Source organism: Panulirus ornatus, chromosome 33 (genome assembly GCF_036320965.1).
Source record: "Panulirus ornatus isolate Po-2019 chromosome 33, ASM3632096v1, whole genome shotgun sequence".
Classification (NCBI taxonomy): Eukaryota; Metazoa; Arthropoda; class Malacostraca; order Decapoda; family Palinuridae; genus Panulirus; species Panulirus ornatus.
Genome location: NC_092256.1, coordinates 12,790,438 through 12,807,688, shown reverse-complemented (window position 1 = coordinate 12,807,688; position 17,251 = coordinate 12,790,438). Strand labels below are relative to the sequence as shown.

At 38.2% G+C, this 17,251-nt stretch overlaps 1 protein-coding gene across 1 annotated transcript in view; it reads right to left on the bottom strand.

The window, feature by feature from the left end:
• LOC139759470 (rhomboid-related protein 2-like) overlaps positions 1-17,251 on the bottom strand; it is a 34,516-nt gene continuing 17,265 nt past the window's right edge. Inside the window, exons 6-8 of the mRNA XM_071681631.1 lie at positions 11,294-11,438; positions 7,960-8,139; positions 1-5,575 (exon numbers count right to left, since the gene is read on the bottom strand). Coding sequence (XP_071537732.1) covers positions 5,321-5,575; positions 7,960-8,139; positions 11,294-11,438 — 580 coding nt within the window. The 3' untranslated portion in view covers positions 1-5,320. The remainder of the gene's footprint in view (positions 5,576-7,959; positions 8,140-11,293; positions 11,439-17,251) is intronic.

The following is a 17,251-nucleotide window of genomic DNA, read 5'->3' as shown; positions in this document are numbered from 1 at the left end:
CTTTTCGTACAAAATCATATTACAAATCTTTTATTCTATAAAACAATAAAACATATAAAAGTTTTTAATTACACACACTATGTCAAAGAAACTGGTATCAGATATATAATGAAATACATTAACACTTTCTTCCTATCACATCAAAATAAAAAGAAATATGAAATATTTCTGATATCTTCATAAATAATACACTACTAAATATATTAATCATGGGAGTATGAGTAATAATAATATATTGGATGCTGTAGTAAAACACCTAAATATCATTTTATAAAGACAAAAGTCAGAAAGTAATATAATACAACCTTTCAAGACCAGACACAAGTCCTAACTTTGCCAAGGGCATCTCTCACATGCATGAGATGAGTGAATTACAGCAATGTGGTATACAGAAGGCAATGTGCTCTTGATGGACTGAACTAGGGTATATGAACAAGCCAGATGAAACCGTGGAAAGGCTTATGGGGCATATTTGTAGACAGGGCTGTGGTTTTGGTGCATTACTTGTGACGGGCAGAGAATGGATGTGAGCAAGTGAGGCCTTTTCTCATCTGCTGACACATGAAACAGTGGACAAGTATGAAAACATAATATACATGTTTTATTATACTTGATCGTCATTCCCTGTGTCAGCGAGGTAGTGCCAGGAAACAGACAAAGAAAGACCCATCCAATCATATACATACTCCCCCATACATGTAATATGCATACATATAAAGACATACATACACAGCTGTGTGTATATATGTATATAACGAGGTTGACGTACTGGCAATGGACTGAACCAAGGCACTGAAGCATCTGAGGTAAACCATGGAAAGGTCTGTGGGGCCTGATGTGGATAGGGAGCTGTGGTTCAGTGCATTACACATGACAGCTAGAGACGGAGTGGGAATGAATGTGGCCTTTTTTGTCTGTTTTCCTGGTGCTACCTCGCTGAAGTGGGAGGTAGCGATGCTGTTTCCTGTTGGGCAGGGTAGTGCTTGCGTATATATGTATATGTCTGTGTGTGTGTATGTATATGTTGATATGTATATCTGTGTATGTGTGTGTATGTGGGCTAACGCGGGAGACAGCGACAAAGCAAAATAAATAAGTAAATAGTTATTTTATTTATATATTTTGCTTTGTTGCTGTCTCCCACGTTTGCGAGGTAGTGCAAATAAATAGTATATATATATATATATATATATATATTTCCCTTGGGATAGGGGAGAAAGAATACTTCCCACGTATTCCCTGCGTGTCGTAGAAGGCGACTAAAAGGGAAGGGAGCGGGGGGCTGGAAATCCTCCCCTCTCGTTTTTTTTTTTTTTTTTTCCAAAAGAAGGAACAGAGAAGAGGGCCAGGTGAGGATATTCCCTCAAAGGCCCAGTCCTCTGTTCTTAACGCTACCTCGCTATCACGGGAAATAGCGAATAGTATGAAAAAAAAAAGAAAAAAATATATATATATATATATATATATATATATATATATATATTATTTTATTTTTTATTTTGCTTTGTCACTAGTGCTAGTGAAAAAAAAATAAATAAAAAAAGAGAGGCTTTTGGGTGGTACTTACAAGGAAGGAGTGCAAATGACTGGGGATGTATAAAAGAAAGTAGCAGAAGGTCAAGAGGAAGGTACAGGGGTTGAAAAAGAGGGCAAATGAGAGTTGGGGTGAGTGAGTGTCAGTAAACTTTAAGGAGAATAAAAAGATGTTTGGGAGGGAGGTAAACACTGTTCAAAAGACAAAAGAACAAATGGGAACAACAGTGCTGGGGGCAAAAGGGGAAATAACAACAGGTAGCACTGAAGTAAGGAGGAGATGGATCAAGTATTTTGAAGGATTGTTATATATGTTTGATGATGGACCGGCAGATGTAGGATGTTTTGATTGAGGTGGTATGCAAAGTGGGAGTCATGGAGAGTGGTTTTACAAATGCTGGCTAAAAGAAGTGCTGCCTAAATCTTTTTTTGTAGTACAGCTCAAAGCTCCTTTGTTTTTTGACATCTTTCATTGAACCAATCCTCCTTTACTTTCCCTCCATGTCTAAGGCTAGAGGTACCCATATTCCCACTCCATCACTGTAAATTTCACATTATCTTTCACTACAATACCCAAGATCCTAGCAACTGGACATCATTTCTCAATCTGTGTGTGTGATGTATAAGCAAGACTGCTCATCAAGAAGAAAGAAATCTTTGTACAGTTACTCTATACTACTTTCATTATTTGCTGTGGTACTGGAGTTAAATTAGCTTATCCACTTTCATCTTCCCTTAAATGTACTTTTTTGGGAAAGTTAATCAAACAGGAATGCTGGCTAACAAGCACATAAGACATAATGTAAGGCACTGTGTCTTGTATTTGCAGCAAAGTTAAATGTCTTGTTTGTATATGCACATATACATGCAAACTCTTAATTTTGTAGTTTTGGCTGCTCACATTTGGTATGATGTACATGAAAAGGCTTTAGGAATCTCATAAAGCTATATGTGGCTCCTGAGCACAGGAATTCTGTCAATCTGAATAAATCTACCTTGTTTACCCACCATTTCCATTAAAACAACATTAATCAGGTTTAAATTTAAAAGTAAAAGCTAACACCATTCTCTCCTAATCTACAAATGGTTGTCATCCTATTAGTTCATTGACTAAGAGGTTTTATTTCTATATTACGATAATTTGCAATGATAAATAAGGTATCACTGAATAAATATCATGACAAAATAATGTATGATGGTAAAAAAGTATCTTACCACTTTCTGTGTAAAACAATATGATATCACAAGGCCCTGCTTTAATATCATAATATAATGATTGTTAACATTTCCTGTTATCTACCAAAATAAATGTTATACTGTTTTAACATTTCCATGGAAATATTCATAAAGTGGGTTTACCATAATTGTTAGGAAATTTGTCTTGTGTTCATGTTTATCAACTGTACTGAGACAATGTCAGTTGTATTAATCATTTCATAAATCATCAGACCCATCTGCAAGATACTTTTTTACCATGTGCACTTGCTAAAAAATCTATCTAGTAAAACTGAGAGGTAAGGAAGAATACCATCCATTTATCTCCTGCTTGTCATAAAGGGTGACTAAAAGGGATGGGAGTGGGGGCTGTTGTACACGAGAGTGTGAAGGTACATAAAGAGCATCAAATTCAGGAGGAATAATATAGTTTCAGGGGAGGTGGAGGATGTGTGGATCAGATGCTTGCTTTGAAGAACGAGTGTGAAAAATACTTGTGGAAAAAGAAGGATCTCCATGTGGCATTTATGGATCTAAAGAAAGCATACAATGTGGAAAGTCTTGCAAATATATAGTGTGGGATGAAAGCTACTATTAGTGGTAAGAAGTTTTCATCAAGACAGTAAGGCACATGTATGAGTAGAAAGCGAGAAAAGCGAGTGCTTCCAGGTGAATGTTGGTCTGTGGCATGAGTGTGTGATGTCACCATTGATGCTTATTTGTATATGGATGTGGTAGAGATAACTGAAAGGGTCTTGGATGAAGAGGAGGAGGAGTCAGTTGTTTGCCAATGACACAGCACTGGTTGCAGTTCGAGATTTAAATTGCAGAAGTTTGGGAGTGTGTGTGAAAAGTGGAAGTCGACAGTAAATGTGAATAAAAGCAAGTTTAGTCATTAGGTCTACCAGGGAAAAGAGAGGGGTTAGCTGAGGTGTGAGTGTGAATGGAGAAAATCTAGGGAGGTAAAGTGTTTTTCATACCTGAAGGTGGATATGACAGCTAATGGAACCATGGAAGTGAAAGTGGGTCATAGGGTGAGTAAGGGTGGGTGGGTGTGTGTATGTGGAAGATTCTTGGGTGCTGAGGAATGTGTGAAAAGAAAGGTCATTATCTGGGAATGTGAAATGGGCACGTGTGAAGGTATAGTAGTCCCATAGATGCTGTACAGCTGCAAGGGATGGGCTATAGAACAGAATGTGCAGAGGAGGAAGAATGTGTCAGAAATGAAATGTCTGAGAGCAACATTTGGTGTGAGGCAGTTTGATTGGGCAAGCAATAAAAACGTAAGAGAGATATGCAGTAATAAGAAGTGTAGCTGAGACAGCTGAAGCAGGTGTGCTGAAATGGTCTGGACATGCACAGAAAATGAGTAAGGAGAGGTAGACAAAAAGGATATATGTGTAAGAGGTGGAGGGAATAAGGAGAAAGGGGGAACAATCTGGAGATAAAAGGATGGAGTGAAACATATTCTGAGTGGCTGGGATCTGAAAGGCATGAACAGGAAGGAGAGAAATGGAATGACGTGATATACAAGGGTCGACTTGCCTTCTGCCAGTGGCCTCTTAAGAGTTAGGCACTAAAGGCAAAGTAGCAGCATTTGAGTTCACCCATTACGGAGACTCTTTTTCCAAGGCCATCTCCTTAAGAAATTCCCTGAGGGAACAGGCATGAGAGATATAGCTACATTGATAGAAGTACTACAATAATGAAAAGTACAATGAACAGAGGGATTCATGTTTCTGCCATATAAAGAACTGCTTTATCACTAAGGAAAAAGCACTTAAAAATGCATACAAACACACGTATACTTATCATAAAATTACTGGATTATTATCACAAAAAAGTGCTCATGTTTTTAAATAATCACTGTATACATAAATATAAAACACTACTTTCCACATTTTCATCGTATGATTACAACTGTAAGATACCATGAACCCAACTGTTAAAATGTGCATTAGCTGGATGGGACTAATACATGAGATTATAATTTTACCTCCTCTTATGTATAATTATAGACTACTCAAGATTATTTCCTCTCTCTCTCTCTCTCTCTCTCTCTCTCTCTATATATATATATATATATATATATATATATATATTAAAACATATATAAAGAAATTTAAGCATTACTTTGACAGTCTGATTTGTAATCTTATCAAAACAAAAAAGATTATGTTAACATGAACTTGTCAAAACTCCTTCCTTAAATATACCACAGATACCATAAAGACTACATATACGGAAACAGTTAAGGTGAGATTCAAAGTTGTTAATAACTGATAACAACTACATGTAATAATGTTATAAAAAGACATCAAATGTGTTGATAATCTTACTACTATTTCCTCTCCATCTAGATTCTTAAATGATATAAGAGAATGCTACATAAAAATCTATAACAAAAATACAATATAAAGTAAGGAATATTGTGCAAAACAGCATTCCAATAAGGTCTAATTAATGGAAATTCTTTCTCATATAATGTGAAAGACACTGAATAATTGTACTTCAAAGCTGCCCTAAAAATCCATCAGCAATTACACTGCATAAAAGCAGTAAAAGTTTGTGGTTAGACAATGATTTCACTGGTGTTTTCCGCCATCAGATTCTGAAATGGTTGCCGAGCAGGCATAGGTGGATAGAGACCTACTACATCTGGGAACACAACCTGAATGACAATAGCTGCAATAATAAGGCATAAGAAGACTGCAAGTCCAAGCCACTTCAGAATTATTTCCCATCGATGCTCACGAAGGTTCCGCAGGGTCACCATTCCCAGTAATAATCCAACGACAAATCCAGCAAGGTGAGCCACATAGCTTACCTGTTGAGGGAGTAATGCAAATTTCATGTTATCACTAGTTTTTTTTTTTTAAATAAACTAAAGTGTAAAGGCCTATTCTGTATCAGTTTCTATCAAAATATATCTTGCAACAATTTTTCTTTTTTTGCTTGTCTTCCACAAAACTACACAAGTCTTACAAAAGCAACAGTCATACTCATTACAGCACTGACCCATATATGAGAAGGGAATTCCTAGTTCTATACAACCTTTCTAAACAGTATGTTAGATGAGGTAAGCACTCATTTCCAGTCCATTATCAGTTCTTATATGTTACCCAGTAAGTTCACATTACCTATTCCCCCAACTGCATATTTGATTGAAGTAATAGGAAATAGAAAGGTGTGCAGAAAACAGAGTGAAGTGGAATGATGTGGTATACTGGGGTTGGTGTGCTGTCGGTAGACTGAACCAGGGCATGTGAGGCATTTTGGGTGGATCATAGATGGGTCTGTGGGGCCTGGATATGGATGGGGGGCTGTGGTTTCAAACTATTACACATGACAGCTATCCTTGGGGATAGGGTAGAAAGAATACTTTCCACGTATTCCCTACATGTCGTAGAAGGCAACTAAAAGGGGAGGGAGTGGCAGGCTGGAAATCCTTCCCTCCTGTTTTCTAATTTTCCCAAAGAAGGAACAGAGAAGGGGCCAAATGAGGATATTCTCTCTAAGGCTCAGTCCTCTGTTCTTAATCCTATCTTGTTAGCATGGGAAATGGTGTGTATGAAAAAAAGAATCGGGGGTAAACCATGGAAATGTCTGTGGGGCTTGGGTGTGGAAAGGGAGCTGTGGTTTCAGTGGATTACACATTACAGCTAGAGATTGAGTGTCAGCAAATATGGCCTTTTTTGGTGTGCGTTTCCCTGGCGCTACCTCGCTAGAGAGGGGGAAGCTATTTCAAGTGTGGCAGGGTAGTGAAGGGAATGGATGAAGGCAGCAAATATGAGTATGTTCATGTGTATATATGTATATGTCTATTCATATACATGTAGGTATAAGCTGAAATGTATGTATATGTATATGTGCATGTATGGGCATTTATGTATATACATGTGTATGTGGGTGGGTTGGGCCATCCCTCATCAGTTTCCTTGCTTTACCTCGTTAATACCAGAGACAGCAACAAAGTATGATAAAAATAAATAAATAAATATTCAACTATCTATTATACTTTGTCGCTGTCTCCCTTGTTAGCGAGGAAGTGCAAGGAAACAGACGAAATAATGGCCCAACCCACCACATAGACATGTATATACATACACGCCCACACATGCACATATACATATCGATATATATTTCACACTCAGTCTCTAGCTGTCATGTATAATGCACCGAAACCACAGCTCCCTTTCCACAACCAGGCCCCACAAAACTTTCCATGGTTTACCTTAGATGCTTCACATGCCCTGGTTCAATCCATTGACAGCACGACAACCCTGGTATACCACATCGTTCCAATTCACTCTATTCCTTGCACATCTTTCACCCTCCTGTATGTTCAGGCCCTGATCACTCAAAATCTTTTTCACTCCATCCTTCCACCTCCAAATTGGTCTTCTGCTTCTCCCTGTTCCCTCCAACTTTGACACATGTATCCTTTTTGTCAATATTTCCTCACTCATTCTCTCCATATGACCAAACCATTTCAATACACCCTCTTCTGCTCTCTCAACCAAACTCTTTTTATTACCACACATCTCTCTTACCCTTTCATTACTTACTCGATCAAACCACCTCACACCACATCATGTCTTCAAACATTTCATTTCTAACACATCCATCCTCCTCCTTACAACCCTATCCATTACCCATGCCTCGCAACCATATAATATTGTTGGAACTACCATTCCTTCGAACATACCCATTATTGCTCTCCGAGATAAAGTTCTCTCCTTTCACACATTCTTTACTGCTCCCAAAACCTTTGCCCTCTCCCCCACCCTGTAACTCACTTCCACTTCCATGGTTCCATTCGCTGCTAAGTCCACTCCCAGATATCTAAAACACTTCACTTCCTCCAAATTTTCTCCATTCAAACTTACATACCAATAAACTTAGTCCCTCAACCCTAGTGAACCTAATAACCTTGCACTCATTCACATTTACTCTCAACTTTCTTGGCCTGTGAATGTGCCACAAAAAAGTCAGCACATCAAATGATGTTGTCCGCTGTCTAAGGATTAATTGTGGTTCTTTAGTTTCTTACTGTTTAGACTCACTATATAACTTGTATCTTAAAAGCCAAAAAATTCAGTTAATGAACACCTATTTGAATATACAAATACTAAACCTAAATCAAATCCCACTTTACAAAAGTGAACTTAAAATCAGAAGGGATGAAACAGCAAATATAAAAATACTTACACGTGTGGTTGTTTCATTTATGGTCATGTATGCAAACACCGCAATGTCCGTAGTCATTAATGTCACCAGCACCAACAGTCGGACCCAGTTGAATGGCATTTCTGCCCAGTTGAGGATGATGTTAGCCAAGTGTGCTGCAATCAGTGCATAGCAACCACCAGATGCACCAACAAGGTAGGACTGTGGGAAGATTAAAGATTCTTAAGAATACAAAAAAGAAAGCTAAAATTTATACATACATACATACAAAGTCACCCTCTTTCTTAATAAATTCTATTGTAATACCATGCTGGATTTTATCTTCTGCAAAGCTTTCACTACCTCTTCCTTAACCAAACTACTATCCCTGACCACCACGCCACCCCAACAAAAACACTATCATCAAAACATTCAACAAACCTTCAAAACACTCGCTCCATCTCCTTCTCACTTCATCACTACCTGTTATTACTTCCCCACTTGCCCCCTTCACTGATGTTCCCATTTGTTCTCTTGTCTTATGAGTGTAAATCACTTCCTTCTGAAACATCTTTTTATCCTCCCTGAAGTTTGATGATACTCTCACCCCAACTCTCATTTGCCTTCTTTTTCAACCCTTGCACCTTCCTCTTGACCTCCCACCACTTTCTTTTATACAACTCCCAGTCAGTTGCAATTCTTCCTTGTAAGTATCATCCAAATGCCTCTTTCATTAACAACTTTACTTATTCATCCCACTACTCACTACCCTTTCTTATCTGCCCACCTCCCACCTTTCTCATGCCACATGCATCGTTTACACATGTCTCACCCACTCCCCTCACACCATTTGCTCTCGCCTTTTGCCATTCGACACTCAATCTCTCCTGGTACTTTCTCACACAAGTGTCCGGTCCAAGCTCACTTACTTTCACCACTCTCTTCTCCCTAACATTCTCCCTTCTTTTTTGAAAACCTCTAAAAATCTTCACCTTCGCCTCCACAAGACAGTGATCAGGCATCCCTCCGGCTACCCCTTTCAGAACATTAACATCCAAAAGTCTTTCTTTTACAAGCTTAGCAGTTAACACATAATCCAATAAAGCCCCTTGACCATCTCTCCAGCTCACATATGTATACTTATATATTATCTCTTTTGAACCAGGTATTCCCAATCATCAGTCATTTATCAGCACACAAATCCATAAGCTCAACATATCCATTCACAACACTGAATACCCATGTACTCCAATTATACCCTCAACTGCTACATTACTCATCTTCGCATCTAAATCACCCATCACTAATACCCAGTCTCGTGCATCAAAACTGCTGATACACACACTCATCTGCTCCCAAAACACTTGCTTTTCATCTTTCTTCTCATGACCAGATGATTAAGCCAATAATCACCCATCTCTCCCCATCCACCCTCAGTTTTACCCACATCAATCTAGAATTTACTTTCTTACACTCTATCACACATTCCCACAACTCCTGCTTCAGGAGTAGTGCTACTCCTTCCTTAGCTCTTATCCTTTCACCAATCCCTGACTTTAATCCTAAGATGCTTTGTGGAAGGTCTTTAGAGTATATGGTGTGGGAGGTAAGCTGCTAGAAGCAGCAAAAAGTTTTTACCAAGGACATAAGCCATGTGTATGAGTAGGAAGAGAGGAGAGTGATTGGTTCCCAGTGAAGGTCAGCTTGTGGCAGGGGTGTGTGATGTCCCCATGGTTGTGTAATTCATTTATGGATGGGGTAGTTTGGGAGGTAAATGCAAGTTTTGGAGAAAGGGCCAAGTTAGCAGTCTGTTGGAGATGAGAGGGCCTAGGAAGTGTCAGTTGTATACCACATCGTTAAAATTCACTCTATTCCTTGCATGCCTCTCACCCCCTTGTATGTTTAGGCCCCAATCGCTCAAAATCTTTTTCACTCCATCCTTCCACCTCCAATTTGGTCTGTTTCTCCTTATTCCCTCCACCTCTGACACATATATCCTCTTTGTTGATCTTTCCTTACTCATTCTCTGCATAAGTCTAAACCATTTCAACACACCCTTTTCTGCTCTCTCAACCACACTCTTTTTATTACCACACATCTTTCTTTCTCTTTCATTACTTACTTGATCAAACCACCTTACACCACATACTGTCCTCACACATTTAATTTTTAACACATCCACCCTCCTCCATACAACCCTATCTATAGCCTATGCCTCGCAAACATACAATATTGTTGGAACCGCTATTCCTTCAAACATACGCATTTCGCTCTCCGAGATAACTTTCTCTTTTTCCACACATTTTTCATCACTCCCAGAACTTTTGCCCCCTCCCCTACCCTATGAATCATTTCCACTTCCAAGTTCCACTTGCTGCTAAGTCCACTCCCAGATTTCTAAAATTACAAATATAGAATTCAACAAATGTTTAGTAACATTTTAAGAACCCACATTGTGACCCGAGTTTCAAATTCCTAACCTTGAAAACTTAATCAGTGAACAGGTTTGTATGTAGTACCTGCAGAAACTACATACACAAGCACGTAGTACAATTCTATATCACTTAGATATAGTGAACTTAACTTCTGACTAGTAAATTTGAGAACTTAAAGTGTATGCATACAAATTTTTCCACCTCCCCATATGTTTTCAAAGGCAATGTTACACTTACATTTTAGTAGTCTGTCCCATTTCCTTTGGCCTTGACTACCATCAGCACATGTCTAGGCAAGGAACTGGCAAGGTTCCTGAAACAATTTAGGTTCATGTTTTGGTACCATAAGGTCTTGATCTCCTGAATGAGGCAAGACACTTATAAGGTGTTGTGGAAGCAGCCACCTGTTCATGCATTCTTAGCACCCGGAGCACTTTGAAATCTTGTTACCCACAATGTCTTGCTTGCTGATGAGCATTCAGACTTTCTCCTCCTTAAAAAGGTAAGAGCTAACCACTTTGAAGCACAGGTGCAAGAAATACAGTGCCTAATGGTGAAATTCCCAAAATGAAGTGGCAGCTACGAAGAGTTAAGAATGAAAAGGATTCTCTCGAGATAGCCTGAGGCACACTGAAGCACGTTGCTCGAGCTCAAATAATCAAAAATATTAGTCCTAGTAACTAGATGAATGATGATGTCACCTAGAGACTGTCATATGCTTGTACCCACAATAAACCTTTGCCATATAGCATCTTTGAAAATATATGGGGGCAGACAATACTTTTAAATGCAAACTGTAGATTCATGTAAAATTTGTACACACTGGCTTAAATATTTGGTCAAAGTATAATTTCCCAGTTATGAGATTGTACACAAGCATTTTGTAGTATTTCAGTACACAAGTACCTAAGACAAACTACAGTACAAGGAAGAATACTTACTTGAGGATCAAACATGGAGGCAGCCAGGGAACCAGCAAGAACACCAGCAACATAGAGAATCAGAAGTCGCCACCAATGGTGAACCATCTCCAGTGGAATCCCAACAAAGAGTGCCACTATTACATTAGACAGCAAATGGACATACCTGATGAGCATAAAAAACACATACAGAATGCAACTGGAGAACAAGGAGAGATATCAATCTAGAAAACTTAATTCACATATGTATTATTTAGACTAACTTCTTACAAATAAAAAACTTCATCTATATAATCTGTGGCATATGTATTATATACGGCATACAATATGGTTTCAATATAGAGTATAACCTTGCAATTATCAAATAATTAAGCTAAAGAGATTTGAAAGCTGAAAATGATAGGCATATCGAACAACACATTTGATTACCCAACATCTTCACTATTTCCCACAAAATATCGAATGATGTTGCCCTCTGCAAGTAGTGCACATGGTATCACACTTTTCATCAAATACAATGAGGTATGTCTAAAGGTGGGGGGTGCACCACTGAGCTGGGAGGGTTGTTGTTTACTGCTTGTTAGGTAATTTCAAAGTGTTTTGTTTATGTTGTTGTTGTTGTTGTTGGTGGTGGTGGTAGTGGGTTGGTGGGGGGCTGTGAGTAAAGTTTGCTAGGTGTGAGGCCAAAGTTCTTTTAGGTTTAAAATGCACAGACTCTACCAGTGGAACTAAAGGGTGAGTAAGCAGTTGTTTCTTGATGGCCTTTATATAATTTTTCATGGCTTTCTTGTTTAGGGGTATCATTGGTTAGTGGCCAATTTTTGAGTAATGTCCCATTGGTATTTTCTATTGTTCTTTGGAAAAGATATCATTGGAATGGGTCAGAAGTGCTTCAAGATTGGGGGATGGGCTGGTGTGGTTGGTATGGATCCTACTCCAATACATGCCAGAGTTGGTTGCTGTGTGGGTCTTGCAGTTCACTCTTGAAGATGAAGTGCTAGTTTGCGATTTGCCTCTCAAGGATTAGGTTTCATATACATCTTTTTTCATACCTGATCACCATCTCTGCTTACATCCATTCTCCAGCTGTCATGTGTAATGCACCAAAACCACAGTTCCTTATTCACAACTAAGCCCCATGCACCGTTCCATGGTTTAACCCGGATGCTTCACATGCCCTGGTTCAGTCCACTGGCAACACGTCCACCACAGTATACCACATCGTTCCAATTTACTCTATCCCATATACGCCTTTCTCCCACCTATATGTTCAGGCTCTGACCGCTCAAAATCTTTTTCACTCCATCTTCCATCTCCTATTCTCCATGTTACCTCCACTTCTTACAAATATATCTCTTTGTCAACTTTTCCTCAATCATTCTCCATATATCCAAACCATTTCAATACACCCTCTTCTGCTCCCTCAACCACACTTTCCATATCACACCTCTCTCTTGACCTTTCATTACTTACTCAATCAAACTATCTTTCACCGCATATAGTCCTCAAGCATTTCATTTTCAACGCATCTGTTCCCCGACGCAGTTTTCTCTTTTCTGAAAACTTCTACAATTCATCAACCTCACCTCCATAAGACAATGATCAGACATCCCACCTGTTTCCCCTCTCATCACATTTAAATCCATAAGTCTTTCTTATAATCACCTTTCAATTAACACGTAATCCAATAGTGCCTGCTGACCATCTCTCCTACTTACATACATATACTCGTGTGTATCCTCATTTTAAACCAGGTATCCTTTTTCAGTCCACAACACCACAAGTTGTATATTTCCAATCATAACAATGAATACTCCATGCACCCTAATTACACCCAACATTGCTACATTACCTACCTTCGCATCTAAATGACCCATCACTAATACCGAGTCTCATACATCAAAACTGCTGACACACTCAGCTGCTCCCATAACACTTACCTTTTTTTAAATACTGGTCTGGAGTGAACAAGATTATGAGTGCTCAGGGATTAAAGAACATCAACTGAGATTGTAAACAAAAAATGAAAAGCTATAAATCATCATGAAACGAGAGGAGCAGTCCTATAAGGGGTTGTGAGAAGATGGAGGGAGTAATTTAAGAGTGAACACTAAGCTCTTCTGTATGCAATACAACTGGCACACTACATACCTACTTGATAGTCAAGTCAAAAGCATTCTAACTTAAAAACTCTCACAGTCTATCCTCAAACTATAATGCACTTGCGCTACACTGAAGTTCTCCCTCTTTTAAATATATTTTTCAGTCTTCTGCTCCCAAGAACTGGCTGTTTGTATGCCCCAGCCATTTACTAGATGGTATAATACTCAAATAATGACTGCTATGTGATTACTGATAACTCACAGGAGAGCCACTTGATATCTATTTCTTTAACTTTGACACTCTTTACCTTCTTGTAACTTCACAAACAGCTGCAAAAGCCTCCTTTTGAAAACTAATTTTCCTTTTCCTCAAAAACACCTTGATTATTTGCCCTCTTCTACTTTCCTATCTTTTTACCATGACCTGGCTTTGAAGACAACTTTTGACTGTGACTGAAGCTCATATCATTAAAAAAAAAAAGAGCTCTACCTAAATTAATCTGACCAGTGTTTATGATTGCCAATATCATTCAACTGTTACTTACATCAAAATCAATTTTGTGAGGCATTCTAGCATGATAACCTTCACTTAGCATTTTATGAACCACTTAACTTGAAAGATTACTCCCCAAAGATTTCCAACATTACACACCAACTTTCAAGGGTTCAGTGAGATAAATGTAGTATTAAGTAATCAGCTGTATTAGTAGGAAAAGGCATCACAGGATATGCTCAAGTGAAATGACATTAACCTTTTCATGTAATACATGTGTCAAAGTTTCATTCTAAGCATAAATGATCATGATAAACATATGCGTATACTGCAACAAAACATTAAAATAAACATACATGCAAAAAATCCCGAAAGTATATAATGAAATAAATAATTCACAGATACAAACAAAATGCATTAAAATATTTATCTATGCCAATACTATTCCATAAGCCACAGTAGTTAAACTCAAAATTCTACTTCTATGCAGATATGAATAGATATATAACTGCATATCTATGCAAAGATTACTTTTCAGCAGGCAGCTGAAGACAAAAATGAAACAATCTTAACTAACCTTTCCCTTACTCTTTATTTCAAATTTTGTTCCAAAATTTGATCTATTTCCATTCAGCTTTGAGATAAATACATAAAAACAAAATATTTGTGTACAAATATTATCATTCTCAAAAACATTACATACTGAAATACACAATCACTATGATTCAAGTTTATCTTAGTAAATACAAAAACAAATGTTAAAAGCAGAAAATGTACTCTATAGAACTTTATATTGTAAAAGATAAAAAATGTCTAAGTAATGCTATCTATCTATCTATTTATCTGTCAAAGATATGCATAAATCCTAAAATTCAATTACAAGTAATAGGGACCTAATCATTATTTTCATTATTTGGTAATACTGCCATCAATCTTTGCTGCTCTTATCAGCTTCTCTCATAACTATCATGTCAACTAGTTCATTACTATGTCAGGGAAATTGTAAATATACTGTACAACATTTTGATGTTCATAAAATGTGTAACTAACAGTGTCATTACCAGCAAAAAAATGGGTGGGCTAAGGCAATAAGTAAAGGTTGTCTTTACTGTGGTCCAACCCATAACATAAGCTGGACTATATAAGTTGGAGCTTGTGTCTTCTTTAGATGAAGTATTATCTTTACTTGTGTCTGCATAGTCATCACTTTCATGTTCATCATTGCTCAGAATACTGGGGTGAAAACTGTGCAAAGGCAAGCAGATATAAGCCAGACACTTGCACTGCTTCTAAAAGATGAGTTGCTTTGTTGTCATCTACAAATATATATAAATGCTCGTGGTGCCATATACAGAGAGAAACAACACCAACAATACTTTCATCTGTAGAGAGTTATAGAAAACATATCTGATATTCCCCAAGAGTTATCTTGCGACAGTTATTTTCAGAACACAAGTAACCTAATAGTAATAATAATCATTTACACAAAAGCTCAACCCAAATATCCTTGATATAATGAGGGAAGGGGTTTCCAAAATGTCAAAAGTTGCCTTATGGTTGAAACTTTCCATAATACTTACAAGAGATACAAGGAAAAATGATGAAAGGACCATCTCAACTCATTATGTGATAATAATCAGGACATTCTTTATAAAATCCTGAACAGTTTCTTTCTTAAAACTGACTTCCAATAGGAAATGTTGATCTGTTATATTCCTGGGGATATGGGAGAAGGAATACTTAACACGTATTCCTCACGTGTCATAGAAGGGGACTAAGGGGGACGGAAGTGGGGGGCTAGAAACCCTCCCCTCCGTATATTTAACTTTCTAAAAGGGGGAAACAAAAGAAGGAGTCATGCAGGGAGTGTTCATCCTCCTCAAAGACTCAGATTGGGGTGTCTATGTGTGTGGATGTAACCAAGATGAGAAAAAAGGAGAGATAGGTAGTACATTTGAGGAAAGGAACCTGAATGTTTTGGCTCTGAGTGAAACAAAGGTCAAGGGTAAAAGGGAAGAGGGGTTTGGGAATGTCATGGGAGTAAAGTCAGGGGTTAGTATGAGGACAAGAGCAAAGGAAAGAGTAGCACTACTCCTGAAGCAAGAGTTGTGGGAGTATGTGACAGGGTAAGAAAGTAAACTCTTGATTGATATGGATAAAACTGAAAGTGGATGGAGAGAGATGGGTGATTATTAGTGCCTAAGCACCTGGTCATGAGAAGAAAGATAATGTGAGGCAAGTGTTTTGGGAGCAGCTGAGTAAGTGTGTTACCAGCTTTGATGAACGAGACTGGGTTATATTGATGGGTGATTTGAATGCAAAGATGAGTAATGTGGCAGTTGAGAGTATAATTGGTGTACATGGGGTGTTCAGTGTTATAAAAGGAAATGGTGAAGAGCTTGTAGATTTACGTGCTGAAAAAGGACTGGTGATTGGGAATACCTGGTTTAAAAAGAGAGATATACATGAGTATATGTATGTAAGTAGGAGGAGATGGCCAGAAAGCATTATTGGATTATACATGTTAATTGATAGGTGTGTGAAATCTGGATGTTAATGTGCTGAGAGGGGCAGCTGGAGAGATGTATGATCATTATCTTGTGGAAGTGAAGGTGAAGATTTGTAGAGGTTTTTTAGAAAAGAAGAGAGAATGTTGGGGTAAAGAGAGTAGTAAAAGTGAGCCTGGAAAGGAGACTTGTGTGAAGAAGTACCAGGAGAGACTGAGTGCAGAATGGCAAAAGGTGAGAGCAAATGACGTAAGGAGTGTGGGGGAGGAATGGGTGTAATTAGGGAAGCAGTGATGGCTTGTGCAAAAGATGCTTGTGGCATGAGAAAGGTGGGAGGTGGGTAAATTAGAAAGGGTAGTGAGTGGTGGGATGATGAAGCAAGATTGTTCGTGAAAGAGAAAAGAGAGGCATATGGATGATTTTCGCAGGGAAGTAGTGCAAATGACTGGGAGATGTATAAAAGATAGCAGCAGGAGGTCAAGAGAACGGTGCAAGAGGTGAAAAAGAGGGCAAATGAGAGTTGGGGTGAGAAAGTATCATTTAACTTTAGGAAGAATAAAAAGATGTTTTGGAAGGAGGTAAATAAAGTGCATAAGACAAGAGAACAAATGAGAACATCAGTAAAGGGGGTAAATGGGGAGGTAATAACAAGTAGTGGTGAAGTGAGAAGGAGATGGAGTGAGTACGTTGAAGGTTTGTTGGATGTGTTTGATGATAGAGTGGCAGATATAAGGTGTTTTGGTCTAGGTGGTGTGCGAAATGAGAGGGCAGGGAGAATGGTTTGATAAACAGAGAAGAGGCAGTAAAAGCTTTGCAGAAGATGAAAGCCAGCAAGTGCAGCGGGTTTCGATGGTATTGCAGTAAAATTTATTAAAAA